Source organism: Pseudopodoces humilis, chromosome 13 (genome assembly GCF_049639895.1).
Source record: "Pseudopodoces humilis isolate 2021_Gansu_Grassland_sample_001 chromosome 13, ASM4963989v1, whole genome shotgun sequence".
NCBI lineage: Eukaryota > Metazoa > Chordata > Aves > Passeriformes > Paridae > Pseudopodoces > Pseudopodoces humilis.
In genome coordinates, this window is record NC_142212.1 from 9,690,435 (window position 1) to 9,714,368 (window position 23,934).

Genomic DNA, 23,934 nt, shown 5'->3' on the forward strand with positions numbered 1-23,934 from the left:
GGACACAAGATTTTAACCAGGAAAACACATCAGATATTTATGCATGTTAGGTGTTTATTTTTCAATCAGGTACATGTGGCCAGACCATGACAGGATGTTTGAACTGTGCACATCAGGTCTTTCACCCACTGTTTATATGAATGTCATTCACTATCAGGTCTCTGCGGAAGACAAACAGATTGAAGAGAGATGTGAACATATCAGAGTTTTGCATTGCTTCCGCCTCTAACTCTGCTCCTGGTGCTACAAGAAACAAAACCTCTTGACCAGAAGAATGTCAGAAAAAACAGGGAAGGGAGGAAAAGCATTGGTCACAAACCAGGAGGCAAAGAACAGTGCAAATCAAAGACATCTACACCAAAATGTTTCGAGACGGGTATTCTTGAGATCCTGAGACACCCAGGGCAACTTCTCAGGAGTCTGAAGATGTTCAGACACAAAGTAGCTGAAATTAAGACCGAAAGGACACATGGCAGAAAATACTCCACATGCACACCAGAGAGACTTGCTAAGGGGACTGCAGGATGGCCAAATCCTTGCTGACATTTGGATCACCAGGCTTCTTCCTCATTCCAACACTTGTGAAGTCTCAGAACCCACAAAGTCAAGCAGTAGGTTTGGACCTATGCATGGTGCAGTTAGAAGGGCTTGAAGGCTAATCACAAACTGTATTATTCTTTGATACAGTGCAACATCATGATCAGCTTGACAAAAAACATGGGCACAAGACCTAAGACAGAAGTATTTTTTGGTAGAGCCATCCTTGCCCTGTTTTTTGTAGTGGATCATCCCAAGGTTTCACACACTGTTACAGCCAAAGACAATATCCAAATGTATTCAGTGGTCTGTGCTTGTGTTCTACCTTCCCCAGATGTTTTCCCTTCATTTTTCCCCTCCTCTGCAGGAATACCAGAGTTTACTGTATATGTGAGGAGAGGTTTAGAGACTATTGAACAGACATCAGAGTATGCCCTACAAAATAAGAGGTTAAATCCCTGTAATTCAAGGGAAAATGCCCTAACTCTGTTGGACCAAGGTCACTCCCGCAGCCATACCAAACCAGGCATAGCAGTTTGGTTTGGGCTGTCAGCTGCATGCTGTCAGCACACTCCTACCCCTGAAGTTAGCCATGAATCTCACCATGACTGTTTTAAGAGTAGGTTTAGGGCTACTGCTTCTGAAAATCCCATTCATAGGATACCACCTTTACCTTCAAAAGGTAATTAGAATAATGATTCAACCTATCTACCCAACACAGGGCAGACAGCTTAAAGCAAAAGGGATATTTGCAGCACCCATTTCTATGATCAGGCTTTTAAGGCACAAAATACTATCTTGGCTGTTGTCTAAAGGTCACTTACACTGATGAGAGATTAAGATGAACAAAAGGCAGATGATATGGGGAACTCCTCCTTTACACATTTTATAACATTGCCAGATAGAACTGACAAGTAAAAGGATCGCAAGACCATGTGCAATCCCCCAACAGCCTCAAAACTCCAGTTACTGTGCTCATAGCCCCAGACTGCCAAAGAAAAGAGCAAGTAACAAAATAGCAGCATTTAGTGACAAAACAAGGCCTTAAGCATATGACAAACAACAACTTGCTGGCTGTACCAAAGAGTTTACTGATAAAAATTGTTGGTGGAACAAAGGGACAGAGAAGCAGCAAGGATAGGGTAAAGATAACTTCTTCTGCATGGGAGAACCAATGAATTCACCACTCAAATATCTGCAAGCTCAAAGTGGAAAGACCACTTCCCTTGCACTCAGAGTACTATCATGCATTTCCCTTCAGGCTGTGATACCATCAAAGCCCAGTGTACTTCCTGTGTGGCACACTGTCCCCTGGCTGAAGGGCTGTCTTTTGAAAAGATGAAAACATCAAATGCTAGGTATTTCCCATGAATCATCCCTAATTCCAGGTGCTTGAGATGCAATCTAATTCTGCTGCACCGTGGGGACAAAAGTACATATTAGCCCTACATTATGTTTTGTGAGCAGTCAGAACATCAAGGGATCGTTTGAGCAGTCACATTTACAGGAAGAAAATGCTATGGAGAGTGTGGCCCTGAGCCTCCTTGGGTGGGTGAGAGGACAGGATGCTGCTGCTTAAGGCACTAATCCATGGGCATGGTTAAAAGGGTAGACCCTGTAACAGGTTATTGTCCTCAACAACTTGGAGTGGTAACTTACCCATGCCATCCCCAAGGGTTTGGGATGAAGATTTCCAGATGCACACCCCCGTGTCACTACCTGGGGCCCACACCAGCACCATGCATTATTTCCCATTCCTGCAGATGGGCCCCAGTCCTCACTTAATGCACTGCACTCAGTGAATTTCCCACGTGGCCCCTGACGGTAACCTTGTGTCTCTGCTCCTCCAAGTCCCAGTTTCAAGCTTTTTGTTTCAGAGTCTCATCATTTCCCATCCTGAGCTGGGTGGGGGCAGACAAAGGCCGTCAGTCTGTCTGCAGAACAGGCTGGCTCTGTTTGCCCCATGCCCCAGCCAACAGAGATTGTCGACTTTTAATGGAGCACTTGGGTTTCCATTGATGCCAGCTGCAGATAGAACAGCCCGGCAGCAAAAAAATCCAGTCCCTGGGGGCTGCTCAGATTCTCCTCTTATTTGTTAGTTTACCTGTAAAATACAGTTGGGCTAATTCTTGCTAGTGTGGTGGTAAAGATACGTTTCCCTCCTCTTTGGAGCAAGTAGGGGGAAAAACCAAGCAAGTGCAGAGGGGCTAATGCAGTAAAAGAGCATTTCCCATGGCTCAGGAAACAGCAGGCATTTTCTGCTGGGGATTGTTTGCTGAACACCCTGTGCAGATGTGAAGTTGTGCAGCACTTTATAATAACTGAGACCCATTTATTACACACAAAGGTGCATGAGGCATCCTAATATCTCCATGTTCAGATGGTCTGAAATCCAATAGCTCCTCACAACATCAGCTGTTGAAGGATTTATTATATGGTTATTACAAGGCCAAGAAAGGAGAAGGAATTATCAGAAAATGTCTTATTTGATTTTTAAATGTTAACAAAATCATTTTAATCACACCTGAAAGCATCGTGATACTGAGAGAGACCACAATACTAACCTGCAATTCAAATTCCACTTAGTCCATATGTGAAATGAATGTTTCCTTGGATTCCTGTTAGGATTTGCCCTTGTCACCAAAGTGTTGTTTAATTCAACTGCAAAATTTGCTGTTTCTTAGCTCTGAAAGCCTTACAGGCTGTGATTTAGACAGAACCCGTGAGAGAAAAAAGCTGCAGGGCCGAAACTGGGTCCAGGCTGTGTTTGGATGCTTGGCACCCAATGTTTGATGTCAGCTGTGATTTAGGGCTGCGAGTGCAGAATACTTAAACCATGCTGCAAACACTCTAGCAGGTCAAGATTAAAAAGCACCTACAGAACAAAGATAACTTGCATATCATCTGTGTACAGCATATTTTGCATTGAAGTTGTCCACATTCCTAAACATCCTCTTACACATAAACATTTCAATTTTTCTAAGAAAAGTTGATTTTAGTAAAACCCAAAAATAAACATATACCTTGGGGCAGCAGGTTCCACACAGGTCCAGTTTTGCAGTTGAAGCCAAATAAAAGCAGAGTGAATAACTCTGAAAATATCACCTAGAATATAGGTGTAGGTAGCTTGATTTAGAAAAATCTTTTGACAGTTTTCCACAAGATATTTGCATTAGCAAGCTAGGGAAAAGCCACCTCGAGAAACTCATTACAGGCTGAGTATGAGACTGTTTGGAGAACATTAAGAGAATAGTTATCAATGATATGCTGTTTGGGAGGCTGTATTAAGGTTCACAGAAGCCTGTCCTTGAGCTAATGCTATTCAATATTTTCATTAATGATCTCAGTGACTGGATAGATCAGTTGGGAATGAATATACTGGAGGAAAGGACTAGAATTTGAACCAAGCAAACTGGGACAGTAGTCTGAGAAAATAAGAAGCTATTTAAGAGGGGATGTTGAAATGTGTAAGTACAGAATGAGAAATGGAAGCCTATATTAACAAACTTACAGAGAGGTATTGTGATCTGAGCTCACACATTAAACTCAAGGTAATAAACTCCTAATTGTGCAAAACCTACAGACAGGGAAGCATAAACAGGTAGATGTCCTGAGACACCCCAAAGTTAAAATCCTACTTGAATTAGTCAGCATTCATGAGGTCTTAGCTAGAGAACTGCCTGGCAGAGAGAAATGTACTTAGGACATGAACTGTTTGGAGAAACTCAGGAAGACAGAAACAAGCCCAGGTCCAGGAAACACAGCCCCCAAGGGGAGAGACTGTACCAACAAAGAACATTTAGTTCAGAGGAAAGAAGATTGATCACATCTATGCTCAGTCTTCAAGTATATAAAGAATGGTGCAAAGTGAAAAAGAATAGACTGTTCTCTGTATCACAGTGGATAGGGATAAAAAAAGAGAAAAATTAAATATATATATATATATAGGCTTACATTGCAACAAGAAAGATATTGGGAGAAAAAAAATCTGTTCCCTTGCTCTCCCAAACAACCCTAATGACACTAAAGCCCTGTGACAGCTAGTAACAAAAATCTCTAAAACCCAGTTAGCTGAAAAGAACATATATACAAATGATCCTTCCTTTAGGTAGGGAGAGGGACAAGATGACTTTAGGATTTCCTTCAAAACATAATAGTTCCTGCCATTCTATATAAATCCAACAGATGACAGCTCCTTACTGAAAAGGTGCAGAGAGATGCTTGCCAGTCACAGATTCTGAAGAGGACTTGCTAATGGAACGTTCAAAATGTTTGCTCTCTTAATATTTTTATATTGATAACAAAGCAAGCCGCAGGATTCCAAGACAAAAATGGAGATTGTCAGAGTGGAAGTTCAGAACACAGTACTTCCAATGGGATTTGGTGCTGTCTGAAACAGACACTATGGTGTTGACCTCCAACTCAAACACGTAACAGAGCTCCTCCTCTTCACACACAAATGCCACAAGCTGGAATGGATGTGGCACTGCTGCTCTGTAACTCACTCTGCTGTTGCTGATCTGCCCCCCAGGAAAGGCTGCACACCTGTGCTTAAGTGAAGAGGTTCTCCTATTCTATAGTGTGCAAGTCACTCACCTGGATTTGATATTTTGAGCTCAGAGTGACAGGAACTCCAGTACCACGAGCACAAAACAGTGAGATTGGCCACAAACCCAAAGACATCTAATTTGCAAGCCAGGAGCCACAGGCTGTTTACACCAGAATGTCTCAGCCATAAACATTTAATTAAATCAGCCTTCTTTCAATCATGGTGTATTTTCTACATTACTGCTCATTTTCAACTTGTTGCAAAACCTCTCCTGATGTTCTCTTTTTAAGACACTGAAACGCTGGACTCAAAGTTACTGCAGCAGGCAGGAGCCAGGAGCCAGGAGCAGCCAAGTGCAGGACAGTGACACTGGATTTGCTTAGCCACTCCTCAAGCATTGCCCACCTCAACATCCACAATACCTGCACAAGTTCTTCCAGCAAAAAACTCATTACATGGTGCTGACAGTGCTAGCTTAAAGTTCAGATGAAAATAAAAATTTCATCTTTACAAACTTAAAACAGAATCTGCTTTCACTATCAGGCGACAAACTCTAGAATTTGTGATCAACTTTGATCTAGAACTGCTCAGCAAAAAGTGCAGATGCTCAGTAACATTCATAACATTGTTAACAATCATAACGTAATTATCAACTTAGTCGCTTCTACAAGTTCACTAAGTACACAATCAGCAGAAAATAACTGCTAAAATGCTTCACTGATTATTGACAGCATTTTAAAATTATTTACACACTTACAAACATATATGTCTTAACTACAGTCAATTACCAGAGTTACTTAAAAGTTCTTTAAAACAGAACTTAGAAGGGGTTACAGACCAGTGTCAGTTTACTTCAATGCCAGATAGAACCATGAGGCATCAATCAAAACCAGGCTGGCCAATCATCCTGACCAATGTCATTCACTAAGCTCCAAAAAAAGCCAAAGAAAACTGGATACCTCTAGCATACTGAATTATACACACACATTCATAAACCATTCGGTTACCAAAGACTTTCTGCAAGAAAAGCAAAGGCAAAAGCAAAAGAAAGAAAAGGACAGAAGTAAGAATCTGGTTTTAATCAAATGAAAGATCAAACAAGTGCTAAAAAAGTCCACACTAACTCAGTGTTGCTTAACTAGTGACCCTCCAGGATGGGAAGAACTGGACAAGATTTGCAAATAGCAGAAGGTTAATTTAGCTGGCAGGAAGAACTTAAGTACCACCAAAGATAAGCTGAACTTGTGTATTGACAAGTGAAAGTTAACCATCAACAGCATATAAATTGAACTATGTGGATACATTAACAGAAGAACCCATGATGAAAGATTTGGGCACCAATGTGAACACTCAATAGAAATGAACAGGGACCCTGCAGAGCAGGACTCTGTGGGATGATGCTTAAAAGGGACAGATAATACTGAAATTATTAAAATGCTACTTAGCAGTTTTCATTTGGAAGAGCATATTGATTGACTAAAACCATTAGAAGCATGGATAGTTTTCTATACCAGCAGAGGTTGCAAAGATTTGCACTTTTGGAGACAGATGACATCTGATAAACAAACTAACAGCAAGAAATAAGGGAAATCATGACTTCTGTTCCAGCAGATCATGAAATCAACTCAAAATAGCAAATTATAATTGCAGTACCATAATTAGCTTGTGGGTTAGAGTGCCACAAGATATCTTGGAAAATGCATTTCAGCAGTTTTTTAAATGATTGTGTATTTGTCTGACTAACAGAAAAACCCACACTTACTCTAGACAGAACAAAAATACGAATTTTCAGGCTCAAAGGACACAAGATATCCACCAGTTGTGAGGAGACTCAGGAAACAGTTCCCTTATGTAGGTTATTCCATAATTATCCATGGCAGAAGTTTTTGAACTTTCCAGGAGTGTGATGCTGGAAACATTAAATGTTAATGTTTAAAAATCTATCCTATCTCCCCTTGAATCTGTTTTAAAACAAGAGAGAAGAAAAATGAGGTAAGGGAACTTGAGCAACTCCAAATACATCAGCCCACAAGGCTCCCTCACACCCAGCAACTCGCTATGCATGGTGTGTTACAGGCAGCCCAGATCAGCGATGGGGAAATCTCTTCAGGCAGCTATTCTACGTTACAGGACTGAAAACTGGAGCTGCAGAAGGGCCAGCATAGCAACTGATCTCCAAAGACTGGAACCTTCCTGCACTGGCAGCAGCACAAGTGGAGTTAAGTGCACAAAGGTGCTGTGGTGAAACACTCCAACAATTGACCTATTTGTCATTCAGTTTTGAGACTTTGTCCTTACACCTTGTGTATGATCTGGGAATCTGCAGCTCTTCCCTAAGCTCAGGTTCCTTGGAACAGATGAGGTCTGATCAGGAAGATGAATGCTTCCTACCTTGAGGAACATTTCCTGATGATCCGACTCAAGAAGCAAAACACACCTGCAGGCAGGAGGGTGCGAGCTAATCCCTGTTGTGCTGCAACCCTACAGAGAGAGCTGATCCTTCTGCAATTCCAAACTGCCAGTCAAAGCTTTAACATCTTAATACACAGCATGCTCTAATTAAAATTTCTAATTAAGGGGGAAAAAACCATCCCACACTAACCAGCAAAACTGATGTTGCAAATTAGCAAGTCTTATGTACAAATTGAAGGTGGTCTTTGCTGCCCTTTCATAGATGACTTTAATGTTAGTGTTTAAAGCAAATAATTGTGGACAAAGTTACCACAAGTTCACTTCTGCCTGTTTTAGTAGTGGGACACAAGTACCAATTCCTACATGAGCCTCCTATGGTAGGGTGGATGGCAATCCATTGGTGTATTAAAATCCATTTAAGCACCTTCCTTTGGAAGATGGATGAAACCAAATATGGACCATATGGACAAACTCTGTCTGCATTGCCTGAGTGAAAGATAAAGCTATGACAGATTTCCTCTTACTTTTGTCGCAGGAAAGAAATGTTCTGAGGAGTCTGGACTAACTACCCTCAAGGCTGGCAACAGCAGATTCATCAGTGCCCTTCACCTGGCAGCAAGGGAAAGGTGGGAAGAGAAGCAGCAGGAGCCAGTCTGAAGACTCAGGTCCACCCCTGTGATATCCCACACGTGGCAGTGGACAACTGACCAAATGAATTCTCCCACTTTTGCACCCATCAGTTGGGCATCGATTCACTGCACAAACATGTAAGTGAGGGCAAGCTGTACATAATGATGTGGTTTTGAAATACATCATATATGAAAGGCAAAAATTGTCAAATACTGTCAGCACTTCATACTGAGACATCAAAATACTTTGTAAGAGCTTTTCTCAATACTGATCTAATAGCAACTTCAGCTTTAAAAGAAACTGTATATGTTAAACTGTGATGCTTAAACAGTAATGAACCTAACAACAGAATTACTAAATAAATGTGCTCAGGTACCATTATCACAGCAGTTCAAGGTCTCTACAAACACATTTCAGCCTAAACCTATGCCTCTCATTGAGTTTTGTGTTCCTGCTTGTTCTATTTTCATTCCAATCTGGCAAACCTCTGTGCTCTTCCACTGTTCTAAATCCAGACCTCTGTCTGAAACTGCCCAGTCATGCCATGCTTTGTCAGATGGCAAATGAGATTTACAGCTCAATTTAGAACTGGATGGAGACCAAACTGTCCACTCACCCAGTGGGGTTGTAAGCACAGATCAATCTTCACCGTTAAAAACAACAAAAACCACCCCCCCAACACTGAGGTATAAAGTGATTTGCATTTCTCCCGGAACAAAATGCTTCTCTTGCCAGAGCTCCCCAACAATTAAAAGGCAAGATGACATGACATCATGCCTCCCTTTTCCCTTCCACATTCATCAACAATTGTAACCTACCTTAGTTCATCTAAAGACAAAACAAGTAAGATGTGCATAAGAAAACACACATCTCAGATGCCTGATTTTTGAGGGGAAATAATTTTAGTTATTCCTGCACAATAAGTAACTAAATACCCCATCTGCATTTCTACTGTTCTCACAGACAGCATGACCAGCACTCTGCAGAAGAAAAATTCCCACATCCATTTAACAGAGGTGGGCATCAATGTAGATAATATTTCAGTAACTTAACAGTGTCTAGGAAAGCTTCTGAAAGACCTTGATCTTTCCAGGTAACAAAACTATGTTCTCAGAGAATGCAGAGTTCAAGGCAGCTTTGGTTGAAGTGAGGCTTAAGAAAGAAACCTAGACAATGGAGCACTTAGCAAAAACAAAGAAATTTAGGCAAGACCTCTGTGTGGGGTCTAAGTTTCAGCTTGTCCTTATGGAATGCTGTTTTGGGAATGAATTCACCACGAGGGCACGGTTCACCCCTAACTGTCAGGCTGAAGTTATAGGCACTAAAATATCAGTTTTCACAGAAAATAGTATAAAAGAACTGGCTTCTGTCTATATGAATGGGGGCCACATACAGCCTAATAAAAGCAATCTTGTGGTCCAAAAAGGATGGAGTCTCTCAGATTGACATGAATGAGGCCCCTGAGAAATCTCAGAATGATCAACCAAAACACAAGAAGACTGCATGACTTCCACTCAAGGAGAAGAAATTGATCTAAACAGAACATGCTAGAGCCAATGAACAGGCTAGCTTTCTTAAAGGATGAAAAGTAACCAGATCACTTTAGCCAAAATGCCAGTGCAAGGGTGTTAGCAGGCACCTCATTCACTGCTGGGGTTGTCAGTTTAGCAGCACTGGATCCAGACCTCAAATTACCTTTTGGTTAAGAAATATGAACTAGAACAGGCAGGACTGGCAAGGACTCAATAGTCAAAATGACAGTCTCGTTTTTAAGAACGTGCCTTGTAAAACAGTGCAGGGTTGAGGTTTACCAAAGATCTTGCAGTATTTTCTGTTTCTGTTCAATGAGTTCCTTTCAAAGCTAACTGTGAAATACAAAAATATAAGAATTTGATACGTTCTCTCTCCTGTCCTTTACTAGAAAAAGTATACAAATGCATATCAGAAATGTGTGGCTAAGATGCCCCATAGAGGACTCACCTTTGACAGTCACCTTGAGGGGGAAGTGGATGATCCGAGTCCTGCAGACTGATGACATCATCTTGGAAAAGCACTGGTATCACACACACAAATGAAAATAAAGAACTGTAACATTGTACTGAGGAATGGAAACCCAGCAACTGGAACTTCAACTAGCACAGCCTGCACAGCAGGAGATGCGAGAAAGACTCCATATTCTGGCGTTGACAGCAGGAAATAAGCAGATCCACTGTACTCTTTCTCCTCCTATATTGTCAACAGTGTGAACTGATGTTTTTAACTTGTTTTTGCACAGAACAGCAGGAGAATTTGTGGGGAGTCCCAGAAGACTGACAGTATCTTGCTAAACTCAGCCTCCCCAAGCCCCTGGATTCCTTCTGGGTGCCCACCATCTAGCAAAAGTGGCCTTACCACAGATTGAAGTCATTCAGTCCTTCCCCTTCTGCCAGGCTTGGCAGGTTAGCTCCCAGTGCTAGGCTCTACTTAAAATAATTCTATTTATATCCTCAGCAAGTTTGTTTAAAACTCAATGTGTTTGTAAATTAAGAGCTTTCCAGCTCACTGTGAATATTATACTGAAAGGGAAACATGAAGGGGTTTTGAAACTGCTAATAAGGTGGCATTCCTCTGCAGCCTTTCATCCTTCATTTCACAAGATCCCAGAGCACTTTGCAGATGTAAACACAGAGCTGCTCTCCCAGCAGCGAGAGGCAAACAGTGCTGGGGTGGACTGTGGCTTCACCACTGCAGCTCCCCATGAGCTGTGACAGGCTCTCATTTCGCTTTACCACCCCGTGGCTGTTCAACTGCAGAGTCCAACAGGCAAAGAAAGTGCTATTGCCCAGAAAGAGATGCCTTGTACACATCAAGAATTCCCCTAGTGCAGATGGCTCACTCTTCCAGTCAGTTATTTGCAACCAACTAATACAGTTGCAAGTATTACTATTAATGTTATTTAAGAGAGTTATTTTCAGCATTAGCCAGAAACACAGAAGAGACACGAGTGCCTCAGGCTTTGGTCAACAGATTGGAGTAGATGGCTCTGTCCCAGACATTAAATGCATTGTAGTTTTAAATAGAAGCTGTTCTTTAAGAGCTGAGTTGCAAGCCTGATGCAAACCCTTCTGTCTCAGCTCCAGTGAAAACCCCCTTTTTAGGTGGGGAGACTCAGCTTTGATTCCAGTCAAAGGATGCCACCTACTGAATCCTTGCTACCATGAGCACAGCTTTGACCCTCCTGGCTCCAGACCTCTGGCATGATCGCAAGCCAGACTGCAGTCCCTAAACAAATTCCAAGGAAAAGTAGAAAACAGGCTTGTAAAAACGAAACTTTTCTCCCTGCTACTCTCCCCACCCCCCGAAGATGTATTACTCACCAAACATCTGCACAGCCGTAATAATTTTTAGTTTTGCAACACTGACAACCTTAAAAGTATTAAAAAATCTCCTTACATCTTTATTCCATTTCCATTCATTCTAATACAGTCTGACAATATATGCTAGTACAGTACATTCTGCAGCATTTAACCCATGTTCCCCGTTGCTGTTCTTAACTTCACGGCTTAATGACACAGAGTCAGTAGATCACAATGTGACCCTGTTAATATTTTTTTAATGCCATTTTTACAAATTACAGCATAATGCACTGATTATGAGGATGAAAGCAAAGTCTCTACGTCTGTCTGGAAACCAAATAAAAGAATGTTTGAACATCTGTTCATCCTACAAATGTCTCTAAAAGCTTTGATTTTCCCATAATCATTTTGTTCCACCATTTCACCCTTTTTTGAATGTGTATCCAACAGCCTCAGGACAGCAGCCAGAGATCTGCAGTAATAGCACATTATAATCAAAGTTCTTGGGCACACTTTAAGTTCTCCCTTTGGAATTCTACATTGGGAGAAACACAAAACCAAACCCCAGTCTTCAACAGATCACTCCCCAGCTGTGTATCCTACACAAACCTCTGCAACAGGAGCAGGATGAGGCTTTGTGACAGGGGCTTTCCACAGCGGATTCCAAGGCACGAGGACAGGGTAGGGTGGCAGGTGAAGGCCACAGCCTTCTCCTCTGGGTCCATCAGAGCTGCCCGGGGTCAAAGCCTGAAGAGAGGCAGCCCCTCAGTGCACACAGGAACTGGGATGAGCTGCAGGCCAAGAGCCCTCCCCACCTCACTGGGCTCCCAGCAACCATTGTGGGAGCCCTGCCACGGATCTCCAGGGCAAGAGCAGAGCCACAGCAAGGAGAAGCAATGAGCAAAGAAGGAAATGGGAGCACCGAGGAGGAGATCAGGTCTCAGACTGAGAAGACAGGAGAAAAATGCCAAGTTAAGTATGCCAGTCTGGAAATTAAATCGAAGATAGGGAGATTTAAAAAATATGTTTACAAGAGACTAGATGAGAAAGGGATGTAGGTCCAGTTCTGGAATTACTGCTGCTCACTCCCTTGGAGTACCCCAAGCAAATAAACCACTGGACTCCGTGCACTAGGAGTCCTTTCAGCCAAGCAGAGGGCTGCAAATCTAAGTGTTCGGGGTTAATGAGCTTTCAAAGGGATCAAGTTCCATAACAACAGACTCACTGATCCTGTTAAGGGCAATCCATGGTGTGGGGGAGAAAACATTCATCAGATAGGCTTTTGTGAAAATACATAACCCCCATTTACACTGACAACCTCCTCTCCAGAACTACTCAAAAGTGTCTTAGAAATGAAAAAGACAAAACCCTGTAAGTGCAAGGATAACAACTCTGGAAACACCTTTCCTGATCACTCCCCTTTTCTTCCCAATACTCCAAATTAGCAATGCATTGAAAATTTGGCAAGGACACTAGAACTATACAGATACAAGTATTAGTTCCTTAATAATTAGGAGTATTTAATTAGTTTTTTCTATACCCATAATTCTTACACTAACTTGGGATGATAGTAACACTGTTCCTTCAATGTGATCTGTTTCTCTGTGTTCCATGGCTGCAGTATCTGAGGCAGATACAACAGTGCAGAGTACAAAATAGGATTTGATAAAGGCTTAAAAGAAAGATAACATTATGAATATTCTTTCCAAAGACTGCTTTTGGGGGTGTTTGGGAGGAAGAGAGAAATGGGGAAGGAAAGGTGACAGGGGTGTGAAATGCATTTTTTCCATTACAGAAGGACACATTTAGCAGCAAGGCTGGCAGCACAAGTTACGTTAAGCCAATAGCTGAAGTTGCCTGCCTAATTCCTCTGGGATCACACTGAAAGCATACCCCATAATCTTAAGGGATGTGCTAAAGCTTTGCTGGGACTCACTCAGCAGAAACTGTTTGGGATTATTGCATAAAGCACTAATTCTGTTCTGATTTAAAGGGGGACCATCAGCCTAGTTTAGACAGGCTTGCCCTGTCTCACAACTGTCCAGCTGTAAATATCCTCTCAGTAGCCGATAGCTTTGCCATTTGTAGCCACTTTGGCTACCTAGAAATTAAAAGGAAAAGACCAAAAAAATCAGGATCATGTTAACATGATGGACTCGTACCTATCAAGGGATATAATAATATAATTAATAAGAATGAATGTAGCAATTATTTACCTCCATGTGCACCTAATGCATTTACATTATACATATGGTCACCATCTATAGCTGACTTCAGCAAATGGGTCAGAGGCTGCTATTTAGCATCAACAAGCAGGTACTCTTTTTGTTCATAAGGTAGGAATTGACATTTGCCATGCTGACAAGTCCCATTTCTGTTCCAGACTGCAGCTTTCGTATCTGTGGAACTGCCATTCGTTTTCATGTCAAGGTGTCCTATACTTTGTATGCAACAAGGTAGGGATATTACCAGTGCTTTCCTTTTCATGAAATTGAGAGAAAGAGCTAAAGCAGCCATGAAATCCCTATTAAAAACTAATGGTTTCTAAAGCGTCTTGGAGACACTCATTTTACAAGGCTTATGCAGCAATCTTCTATCATTATTTTAATGAAACAAAGCCCTTGACTATTTCCAGAGGCAACTTTTTCTTTCACACACTAAAGGCATTTTGATTACAAAAAAAACCCAAACCAAACCAAACCAAAAACAAAAAACAAAACAAAAAAAAAAGGAAAAAGAAAAAGAAAACAGTTTTGGAATAGGATTCATTGCAAAACAGGCAGGAAAATCAGAAAAGTTACATAAAATGTTACTGAAGATAAATTTTGAACCTTTGGAACAGCAAACAATTAAGATTCTCAGCTGCACAGATCATTATGTTTAATATGAAAAACATTTCTAGATACAAATCATATTTATAAAAAACATCCATACCATCTCTCAGATAGCATCTTACAAAGTTCCAACTGAAGGAATGTGAAACATCCATTTTAGGTTTCACCTATTAAATAGTGTGCTTTCTGTCTCCCATTTTGCTCAAGGAAGTAAGCCTAGAATAATCAGCTTTGTGGGTCATATGAAATTCACATCTTGACTTGATTTAGATTAACACTGGTGGCAAACTTCTAAATCAAGAGAAACTTAAACACAATTACCCAGGAAAACAGTGCAATTAGAATGTACACCCAAATGTGTTCATCTGGCAGGTGAAATTCTCTGAGATCCCATAAAGATGCACATCACAGAGATGACAAAATAAGCAAATCTGAACAGAACAATATGAGATTGCAGAGATTTTGGAAGGGGGCACAGTCAGCACAAGCTTCCAGGTTCTGTTTGTGAGGAAGTAACAGGTCTAATGTGTTTGGACAGGAAACACATTCCCACTCAATGCATTTCAGGGTCTGGACTCTGAGGTGTAATCAGAGGCCTCTCTTGCTTCCTCACGATTGAATCATTTTCTTCTGTGTGTCAAAAACATATCTTTTAAAGATAAGAGAGATAGTAATAGGTTGGGCTGAATCATTCTTGCTGCTTTCATCCTCTTTGGTCACATCCCCCTTCCCTCCCTTAGATTTCTTCTTGGAGGCAGCAGTTAGCAGCATCTTGGTATCTGGCTTCAGCCCATCTGTAAAAGAACAAGAACACACATAACTAACACACTCAACATCACATTTCAGAGAACTAGAAAAAATGAGCAGGCATGTTTTCCTCTGAAATCAACCAAAGGAAATAAGAAAGTAAATCAAATGCATTAGGGAAATCACATTTCTGTGTAAGACTCCTACAATATGGTAATTTACATAGAAAATAAGAGAAGTCTTTAAATGTAACAAAGTTCACAACAGTGATACCACAAATTCAGTGCAGTATCCTGAATCCTTCAGTGTTCATCTGCAGCTTTTAAAGTATTAAACACAGGAAAGAATTTAAACAAGCCAGACCAGCTTCCCTGGTCTAAGTCTTTTTACTTGGCAGACCTTTTGTATTATGTAAGATACATACCCAAAGTTTCTTGTCATCACTAAGAATATTTATAAAAATATAAGTCATGAATAAAAAGGAACTAGTAAAACCCTAAAATTATAGAGAGTCACAAGACTCAGAAGATTGTTGAATTTCTTTAAGTCTATTTTCTGGATTTACCAGAAGCACACTGCTTTTTTTATAACTTGCACACTGTAAATTATACAGGTTTTGTGTTTGTTTTTGTTTGTTGGGTTTTTGTTTTTATTTTGTTAAGAAAAAGTATTTGTTAGGGATTTCAACTTGCACTGCTTATTGCTTAGGGGCACTAGAATTAAGCTGCATAGTATTTTGTTTCTCCAGACATTTGTGACAAACAAAATTATTTGTCCTTTTCTTCCTAAGCAGCCAGGGTTTATTACACCTTTATTTTCTCTTCTAACTCAACACACCAGTAACATTTTAGATAAGAAATGCAAGCTAGGAAAGTACAAATAAATGCTGTAAAACAAGAGACTCCTAGAAGACCACTCCTGAAGAAGCACTTGCATAAAGCAGAAGACAACAAATTCCTCAGAAGCTTTTTCAGTGCCACCTGAATATTCTGCAATGTGCTTTTCAGGCACTGGGCCAAGATCAGTTCAGGTATTTTTAACCTGTGGTGTCATATAACCTTATCGCAAACACTTAATCAGCTTCTCTCTCCTAATACTGAAATTCAGATGCGGATTCTCATATCACGGCCTGACAAAAAGATTGAGATGCTTATGACTCACTGGAGACAGGAGGTCTGCGGGCACAGGTGAGCTGCTCCAGTGCAGACACATGCAGAGGCACTGACAGCTGATGGCAGGGGGACACAGCCCCAGAGCCCACCTCCTCATCCGCCTGTGGCAGAGCAAACCGCTGCAGCAGCATTCCCAGCGTATGGCCAGGGGAAGGGAGGAAATGGGGAAGTGTTGGAGCAAAACCAGGAAACTGCCCATCTGCCATTTCACAACCAGAGCCTGTAAACCATCCCTAAGGCCCTGCAGTTGTGAGACTTTCACAGAGAGAGGAGTCTTTGTTTTGGAAAAAAAAACCCCAAAACAAAACGAGAAACAACAAGAAGAAAAACTCAACAAAAAAACCCAACCAAAAAACCAACAGCACAAAAAAACCCCAAAACAAAACCCCCATAAAAACCCCAACCAACAAAAAAAAAAAAAAAAAAAAAGAAAAAAAAGAAAAAAAAGTGCAAGGGTCCAATAGAGGAGAAAAGCAACATGTCTTTTATATAACTAAATAAATTAATAAATTACAGCCCACACCAAGGCTGCAGGAGTCCAGCATCAAGCAGAATCAACTTTGCACAGTTCTGCAAGATCATGCATTTCAGAGTCATGCCAGCTGCTGTTTTCTCTGTTTTCCAGATGGCAGGACACAAAAAAACAATGATTATTTCATTGTGAAAATAATTGAGATTGTTCTTCCTTGATGGCTGAGAAGTCTGATAATGAGTATCTTTGCACATGTAAGGTTCAATTAATCAAACTAGGTAATATGGTTTGGCAGGACCACATATTTATTATATGATTTTATTACATTGTAGAGTCATGTTTGATGCAGCTGTTTCGGTTTTTTAATTGGATGCTTTCATATAAATCCTATTAATATCATTACCCTTACAATCACTCCATCTTCACTATGAAAATAATTTATCACTACATGGAAAGCAAGTATTTCCAATTTGGAAAGCTCTGAGAGTGTCATGGGTGCTGCTAGAAAAAAAAAGCAACAGTCAAAAGAGGGGAAAACAAAAACAGCAAAAGAGTGACCTCACACAGCCCCACTCACTACATTTGCAGAATTTATTTAATACTTAATACTTCATGTTTTCTGCTGTTTTGATCAGCCTAATTGTAACTATCCCTGCACAGGCTTTCCTCCGCTTTTCTAAGACGACCATTTATTTTTTGGACAAAGAAACATTTCATTTTGCTTTCTAGTTGGTTTCCCTTTCTGGGTCTTATCACTATTACAAATGTTGCTGTTACTGGCACAGCACTGTTTAAGAAAGATGTTTAACTAAATCCTTTCAGAAAGACACATTTTAATTAAAACAAACAAATCCTAAAACACTTTTATTTATGTTAGCAGGCTTTGCGAGACTCTAATTTCCAAAAAATGCTAATTGGCGGAAAGGAGAGAGGAAGGGAGGAGATGTGGCATTAAAATTGCAGCCAAAATTTTCCCTTATGGGTATCTGAAGAAGCCAGGCTGCCTCTGCAAGCCCTTGCCCACCAGGACACGACACTGGTTGGCCTCTCACCCCAAAGAGACCCTCGGCTGCAGCAGCAAGTCAGGAAGGTCTCAGCCACGAGGGTGAAATAACCACCGTGGATGAACTGAGCTTGAAATCCACCAGTGACATGAGCTTGGATGGCCCAACACAACTGAAACCTGGCACAGCATCTGCAGCATTCAAAGAAAGCATCTCATGTCTGAAAAATTTTGTTTATGAGAAAAAGTACCACACTGCATATGGAACTCCACTGGGGAAATGTATTTAAAACTGAGCCACCTCACCTCCTCCACCCTATCACTAACTTCCACAAAGAAGTAGTAAAGGTACACCTCACCTGCAGAACTTAACACCTATTTGGGCTAAATAATGTATTCCAGGTAAGTTTAAAGAAAAAATGGCAGAATGTGGTAGTTCCTGCTGGTGAAGTGACAGGCTGACAGCCAAAAGCAGCTCAGGTATTATCAAACTCACACGGTATCTAAATTACCTAATCAGATCCCATGGCCCTCATTCTGCAAACAGATTAGGTGGCTGGCATCATACCCTGACAAATGGCATTTTCTGTTTTTCTGCTCTGGTTCCAGCAGGTCTCGGGGCTGAGGAGGCTCTGAGACAGGGAGCAGCACAAAGGAGCAGGCAGAGAGAGACAGGCACAATCAGGGTTTCATCTACCTCCGTGGATTTCTCACATTACACACAATGCATACTTTACATTTTACAAAACCAAGGAAATGAAGGGAAATATATCTGTCACCAAAGAAGACATCAGAGCTTTAATAGCTGAAATGATGGATATTTTTAGATGGAGGTCTAGTTTAACTTACTTACATTAAGGGTCTAATCTCTGCTGAACAATAGCTGTGTTAGCTTGAACACATAGTGAGAAATCTGTTCCATTAATTAAGTGCTGCCTGTACTACTCGGATTTGTAGCAAATGTTAATAGATTTTTTTTTCTTCCCCTGTTGGACAATTACTTTATTTTGCCAAGTTGCTAATGGATTAAATTGAAAAGGTCCATGTATATAAAAAAAAAAAATTTAGCTTCAAAGTTCTAAAAAATGCCTTGCATACAACAATGGAAAATACCTATGTATTAATATTATTAATGGGCCATCCTCAAAGGCATATAAGATATGTGAAAGCTTAGCAAATTCATTCCTACCCATCAAAACCACATCTGTAAGAAGTGCCCAGACAAGGACTTATGCAAAATGTACTTTTAGCATCCACTCAGGTTAGATATGAAAATCTAGTTGTAAAACAGTGTAATCTACTTCATTCTTTTCAACTATTGTTAATTAACAAATGAAAATACAGACTCTTTAATATCCTTTGTCTCAGAATAGCCTGACAGATTAAGTCCAAACTGATCCATTTATAAATATTAATAAAAAAATGCATTTTCAAATTCAAATGAAAAGCAATACCACATCAGTAAAAATATTTTCCAAGTCAAAAACAAATTCACATGCACAAAATAAAGGAAAAACACAGTATTTTATACAATTTTCACAAATAAAAAGCTATCAGCTTTGTGATTTGCAGCATCTTGCACAGTTAAATGAATGGCAGTGTTGAGTTTTACAATTGCTCACACAAGAAATTTGCACAGAAACATTTTAACCACTTCATATGGAAATTCCACACGAGAACTCTGGACAGCTTCTTGCGTACAGGTTAAAATCCAATTTTATGTATACACAATCAGTTCAGCTCCCCTCCCTCCCTCCCTCCAGGGAAGTTACTCCCACGGACCCAAGTTTTGCCCTCCCGCAGATCCAGCGGTGGGCCCGGGATGGGATCCCCCCAGCAGCCAGCCTGGAATGCCAGCCCGGACACAAATCACAACACCCACACACAGCACCACAATCAGGTTTATTTTTGCTTTGTTTTTACTACTGCTTCAGCTGGAAGGAGGATGAAAGCTGACACAGTATCTGCTCCTCTAATTCCTTTTGCTCACCCAACAGCAGGGTGAAGGAGCACCTCGGTGCTTTTGCCCCATATAAATATTTATTTCATTTATTACCTGTAACCTTGGACTCTACTTTGCCTTTTACACTTTTAACTTCTCCACTACACATCCTCCTTCACTTAATACTGTCATTCCTTATCAACATCCCTTGTCAGATTTGTTGACTTTTTTTCTTATTAGCCTTCTGCTTCCCTGCTCCTTCAGAAGGTCTCCAAGGGTGGTCTCTGTTCTTTCCAGCAAAAGTCCAGCTCCTTCTTCCTTGACTCACTTGCTATTCAACTCTTCAGGAGTTTTATCTCTCTCTCCCCCTTTTCCAACTTAATTTTCCAATTTTCCCATCTCTATATTTCCATTTCCAATTTTCACAGTTCCCTTCAATATTTAGGAATAGTCCTGTCTCCTTCAAAGCTAACGAAACATTGTGTTTGAAAGCAAGATTTTAAGGACTGAATGCCAGACACTTTAGACGAGAAGCAAGATAATACAGTATCACCTTGTAGCCCAGCCAGAAACAGGAGCAATTTTTATGCAACTGATAAACCCATCATTGAAAACAGGTGTAATAATATAGGTGCAGGGCATGCTTTCCAGCACAGCCAGGGAGAATAATTTATTTTGCTGAACTTCAGAACTCCCTTCTCTTGTGCACACTTGTAAAAAAAGCCTATTGCTAACTATGCTGGTGAGCATGGAAGTTTTTGCATGGATGATTACACAGTTTTCTTACAGCATAAGAATTTTAACAGGAAAGAAAAATAATGTTAAAAGATTTCAATGCTCTCAATTAATGAGAGCTTTGCTTTCAGGCCCAAATTGAAAGTTCATCCTATCCTGCACTGGTACTTGCCATGGTTTGCTGGAAAAGTGCTGGCTCAGGATCCTCACCATGCTGTTAGGAAAAGGCATACTGAGGCTACACCAGCAGCTACCCTGGGAATACAAAATATTCCTTTCTGCATTACATATTAAGAAATTGCTAGACTGTTCTTGACTTGCTGATACTATTGCCAAACCTTCCATTCCATCCAGGAATTGGTGAGCAGTTTCAGTGGGAAACTGGACTTGCTTCTCCCTTCTGTAAACAAAATATCCTATTCACTTCCTTCAAACACTGCAGGCAGAATACTCAGCTACATTCAACTTCTTGATTCCTGTCAACATTCAAATGTTAAAAATTGACTGAACATCAGAGAACAAGTAGCATATTTGATGTTGGAAATAATTTTTATCCGAAGCAAACGTAACCTTTTAATGTGACAGGCAGCCATTTTTCTTTCCTCCCGAGGGAAGGAAGAAAAGAGCAAAACTTGAAAGAGGCAAAGTGTTGGGGATAATCCTCACTCACAATGGATTATTCGTACCAGCTGGTTTGCACAATTTCAGGATTTCCTTAAATTGAACTCTCAGAGCCTGAACCCTAATTACACAGTTAGAGAGTGTGTGCCTGCATCAGCTCTTGCTAATAGAGAGTACAAAAGCTGGTTGACCTGAAAATCAGAAATAATTAGAGGCCCAGATGGAGACATCCATGCCAGTCTGATGCAGAGGGGCTTCACCAGAGAGTGTACAAAGACCAGCCTCTTCCTCAGCTTACTGCAATGATGGACCACTGAATGGAAATTGAAACTTTTTGCCAGTTACGGCAGGACTCAAGAATCCTGTATTTCAGCACAATACAATTAAAAACTATATATATTTATCCATCCTTAAAAGACATCCATTCTTTAAAAAATCATAGCTACCTATGTCCAAAGAAGGGTACAAGGTGCAAATAGAGCAGTACTCCAATTTGTTTCACATTCTGATCAACTTTAAAATAAGAGTAATAGATTTATCATTGGTTTCCAGCAAAATTAATGGATATACCAGTGTTATAAGACCCACAATAGAGTCCCACAATACACTAGAAAGCACACGCTTGTTTTCTAACTAGTCCCGAAACATGTCAGCAGTTCTACAAAACTGTTTCTATGCACCCCAAAAACTTGAAAAGCTCATATAACATCCCTGAAGTAACACTCTGGAGTTTTGATTTAAACAACAGGCAGAGGCATTCCAAAATGAGAAGATCTATTTGCCCAGCCTCTCCTGTTCCAGCTATCTCTGCAATCAGGCAGAAAGGACAAGAGCAACAAAACATAACAACCTGCTGCTTCAACTCCTTACATCGGTTAACAACTCTGCTTCGCTTCTCTTCTCCTCTGCTAAATTACCCCAAATCCTGCCTTTTGACTTTATTAATGCAATTTTGCACCTTCAATATCCCAGCAAAAAACCCCCAAAATCCCCGAACAAAAACCAAACCCAATACACCAACAAAACAAAAACCCAAACAAAACAAAAAATCCCCAAACTGATCAGCAAAAACAAGATCTTTGTGAGCCTTCCAAGGACAAAAGTGCTTTGTTACTGTACCCATAAACACCATATTAGGGACCTCGAATGCAAAACAGTGCAGGGTCATCTAGAGACTGCTGATCCTGTCTAGCTTGGCATCCCACCTGCCTATCATGAATATGTTGTGCTTTAGAAAGAGCAGGGGTGAAACTGTCCTGAGCTAACTGGAGCCCAGGATCAGGCAGAAATTCTCCACCTGACATCAGTGTCAACATCTATAAACCTTTTCCAGGCAGAAGATTTAAGTTCTCTTTACAGGAGGCAATCTCTGTTCCCAGGTGTTCATCACCACGATAACAAATATAATATGATTACCAAGACTGTTTCAATGTAATAGTTGACCAGAGATTCACTCAAGAAACAAGGGATACTCCTTTCCTTGCTACTCTCAGGAGCTCAGGGTTTGAGCTTCAACTACTTTCACAGATCAAGCAATGAATTTTACTTATGTAAATCCCTTCACAATTCTCCAGTAATTCTATTTTGAATTCACACCACCTTTCCCACATCTCTTGTCAGCTCTCTCAAATATTCTGCTAAAATTTCAAACTCCAGAGAGGAGCAGTTTTTCTTCTCTGGCCAGTACAAGATCAGTTATTACCACCTTGTTTTGCTTGTGAATATTAATAGGGCTACAGCAAGAAGTTGGCCAGGGAGCAACCAGCCTCCAAGGAGACAAGAAAGGAGTCTCCTTCCTTCCAAATGTGCTAAATCCTCAGCATGATGTTTGAGATCTATGCAAAACATTCATAATTCATTGTCTAATGACAAAGACAAAAAAATAAAAATCTTACAGCCACTTTGAGCAGAAGCAGACTGCCCCATGTCCCAACCAAACACTATTGTGACAGCCAGCCTGCATCAGCAGTGCTACTCCTGCAGTCTCAACATGGCAGACTGCTTAGAAATCCTTAACAAATAAAACATCTTCCCATAAATTGGGGAACAGCTGCCCTGTACCACATCAGAGAAGGCTGCAGCTCAGTGGTGAGCAGGAATGAGTCTTGTGTATCAATTTAAGTTTATACAGGCTTTTGGAAAGACATCATTGTAAGAAGTGGTACTACTGGAAATAACATGGATTTCATGATGAGCTCCTACTTTGCAGGGGAGGAGCCAATCTTCCTTGATGAGGAAGACAGAAGCTGTTTTAATTTAAGAAGCTGACCTGGGTGAAGTTCAGGCCAAAGCTCTATTTGGAAAACTCTCCCATCAAGCCGGACACAACCCTTTCAAGCTCACTGCCAATTCCACACAATGGCTTGAACTGCGCTCTCCGGCAGTCCTTAAAGGCACATTTTGTATCTTGGCTTTTGCTGCAAGCAATCAAGAAAGAATGCAAGAAAACAAAACTGTTTCCCAAGCACTGTTTGCTGGTGCCATAATTAATATAATCAAACAATTCCACAAATTGCTTCCAATTGTTGGCGTCACTTTCATGTGCAGAGCCAGACTTTCAAAGAAGGGCCCTTCTTGTCCTACATCCTTACACTGGTAACCCTTGCTTCACACAATAGTAAACAAGACCTCACTAAATAGTAGAGGGTAATTTGTACTGTAATAGGTCCCCAAGGCACCATGGACACAATTTGAAATGCCATCTAATTTTTCTTTTTAATTAAAAAAGCAGTTACTATATTTAAACAACAACACAAAAAAGTTCAGAGGGGACAGATTGGAGTTTCCCACAGCTCTCTGGGAGTTTTCTCAAGGTCAGGAAGAGTTTTATAGGCTCAATTGGTACACATTTTTTTCTTTAATTAGTCTGCCATACCTTCTACATGAAGTCAGCGTCTTGATTTTCAGTCTGATATTTTTCATATTGCTAAATGGAGCACAGACTC

The 23,934-nt window shown here is 40.6% G+C and overlaps 1 protein-coding gene across 1 annotated transcript in view; it reads right to left on the reverse strand.

Moving 5' to 3' along the window:
- Positions 1 to 11,541: 11,541 nt before the first annotated feature.
- EEFSEC (eukaryotic elongation factor, selenocysteine-tRNA specific) overlaps positions 11,542 to 23,934 on the reverse strand; it is a 122,963-nt gene continuing 110,570 nt past the window's right edge. Inside the window, exon 7 of the mRNA XM_005522074.2 lies at positions 11,542 to 15,091. Within this exon, the coding sequence (XP_005522131.1) occupies positions 14,907 to 15,091 (185 nt within the window). The 3' untranslated portion in view covers positions 11,542 to 14,906. The remainder of the gene's footprint in view (positions 15,092 to 23,934) is intronic.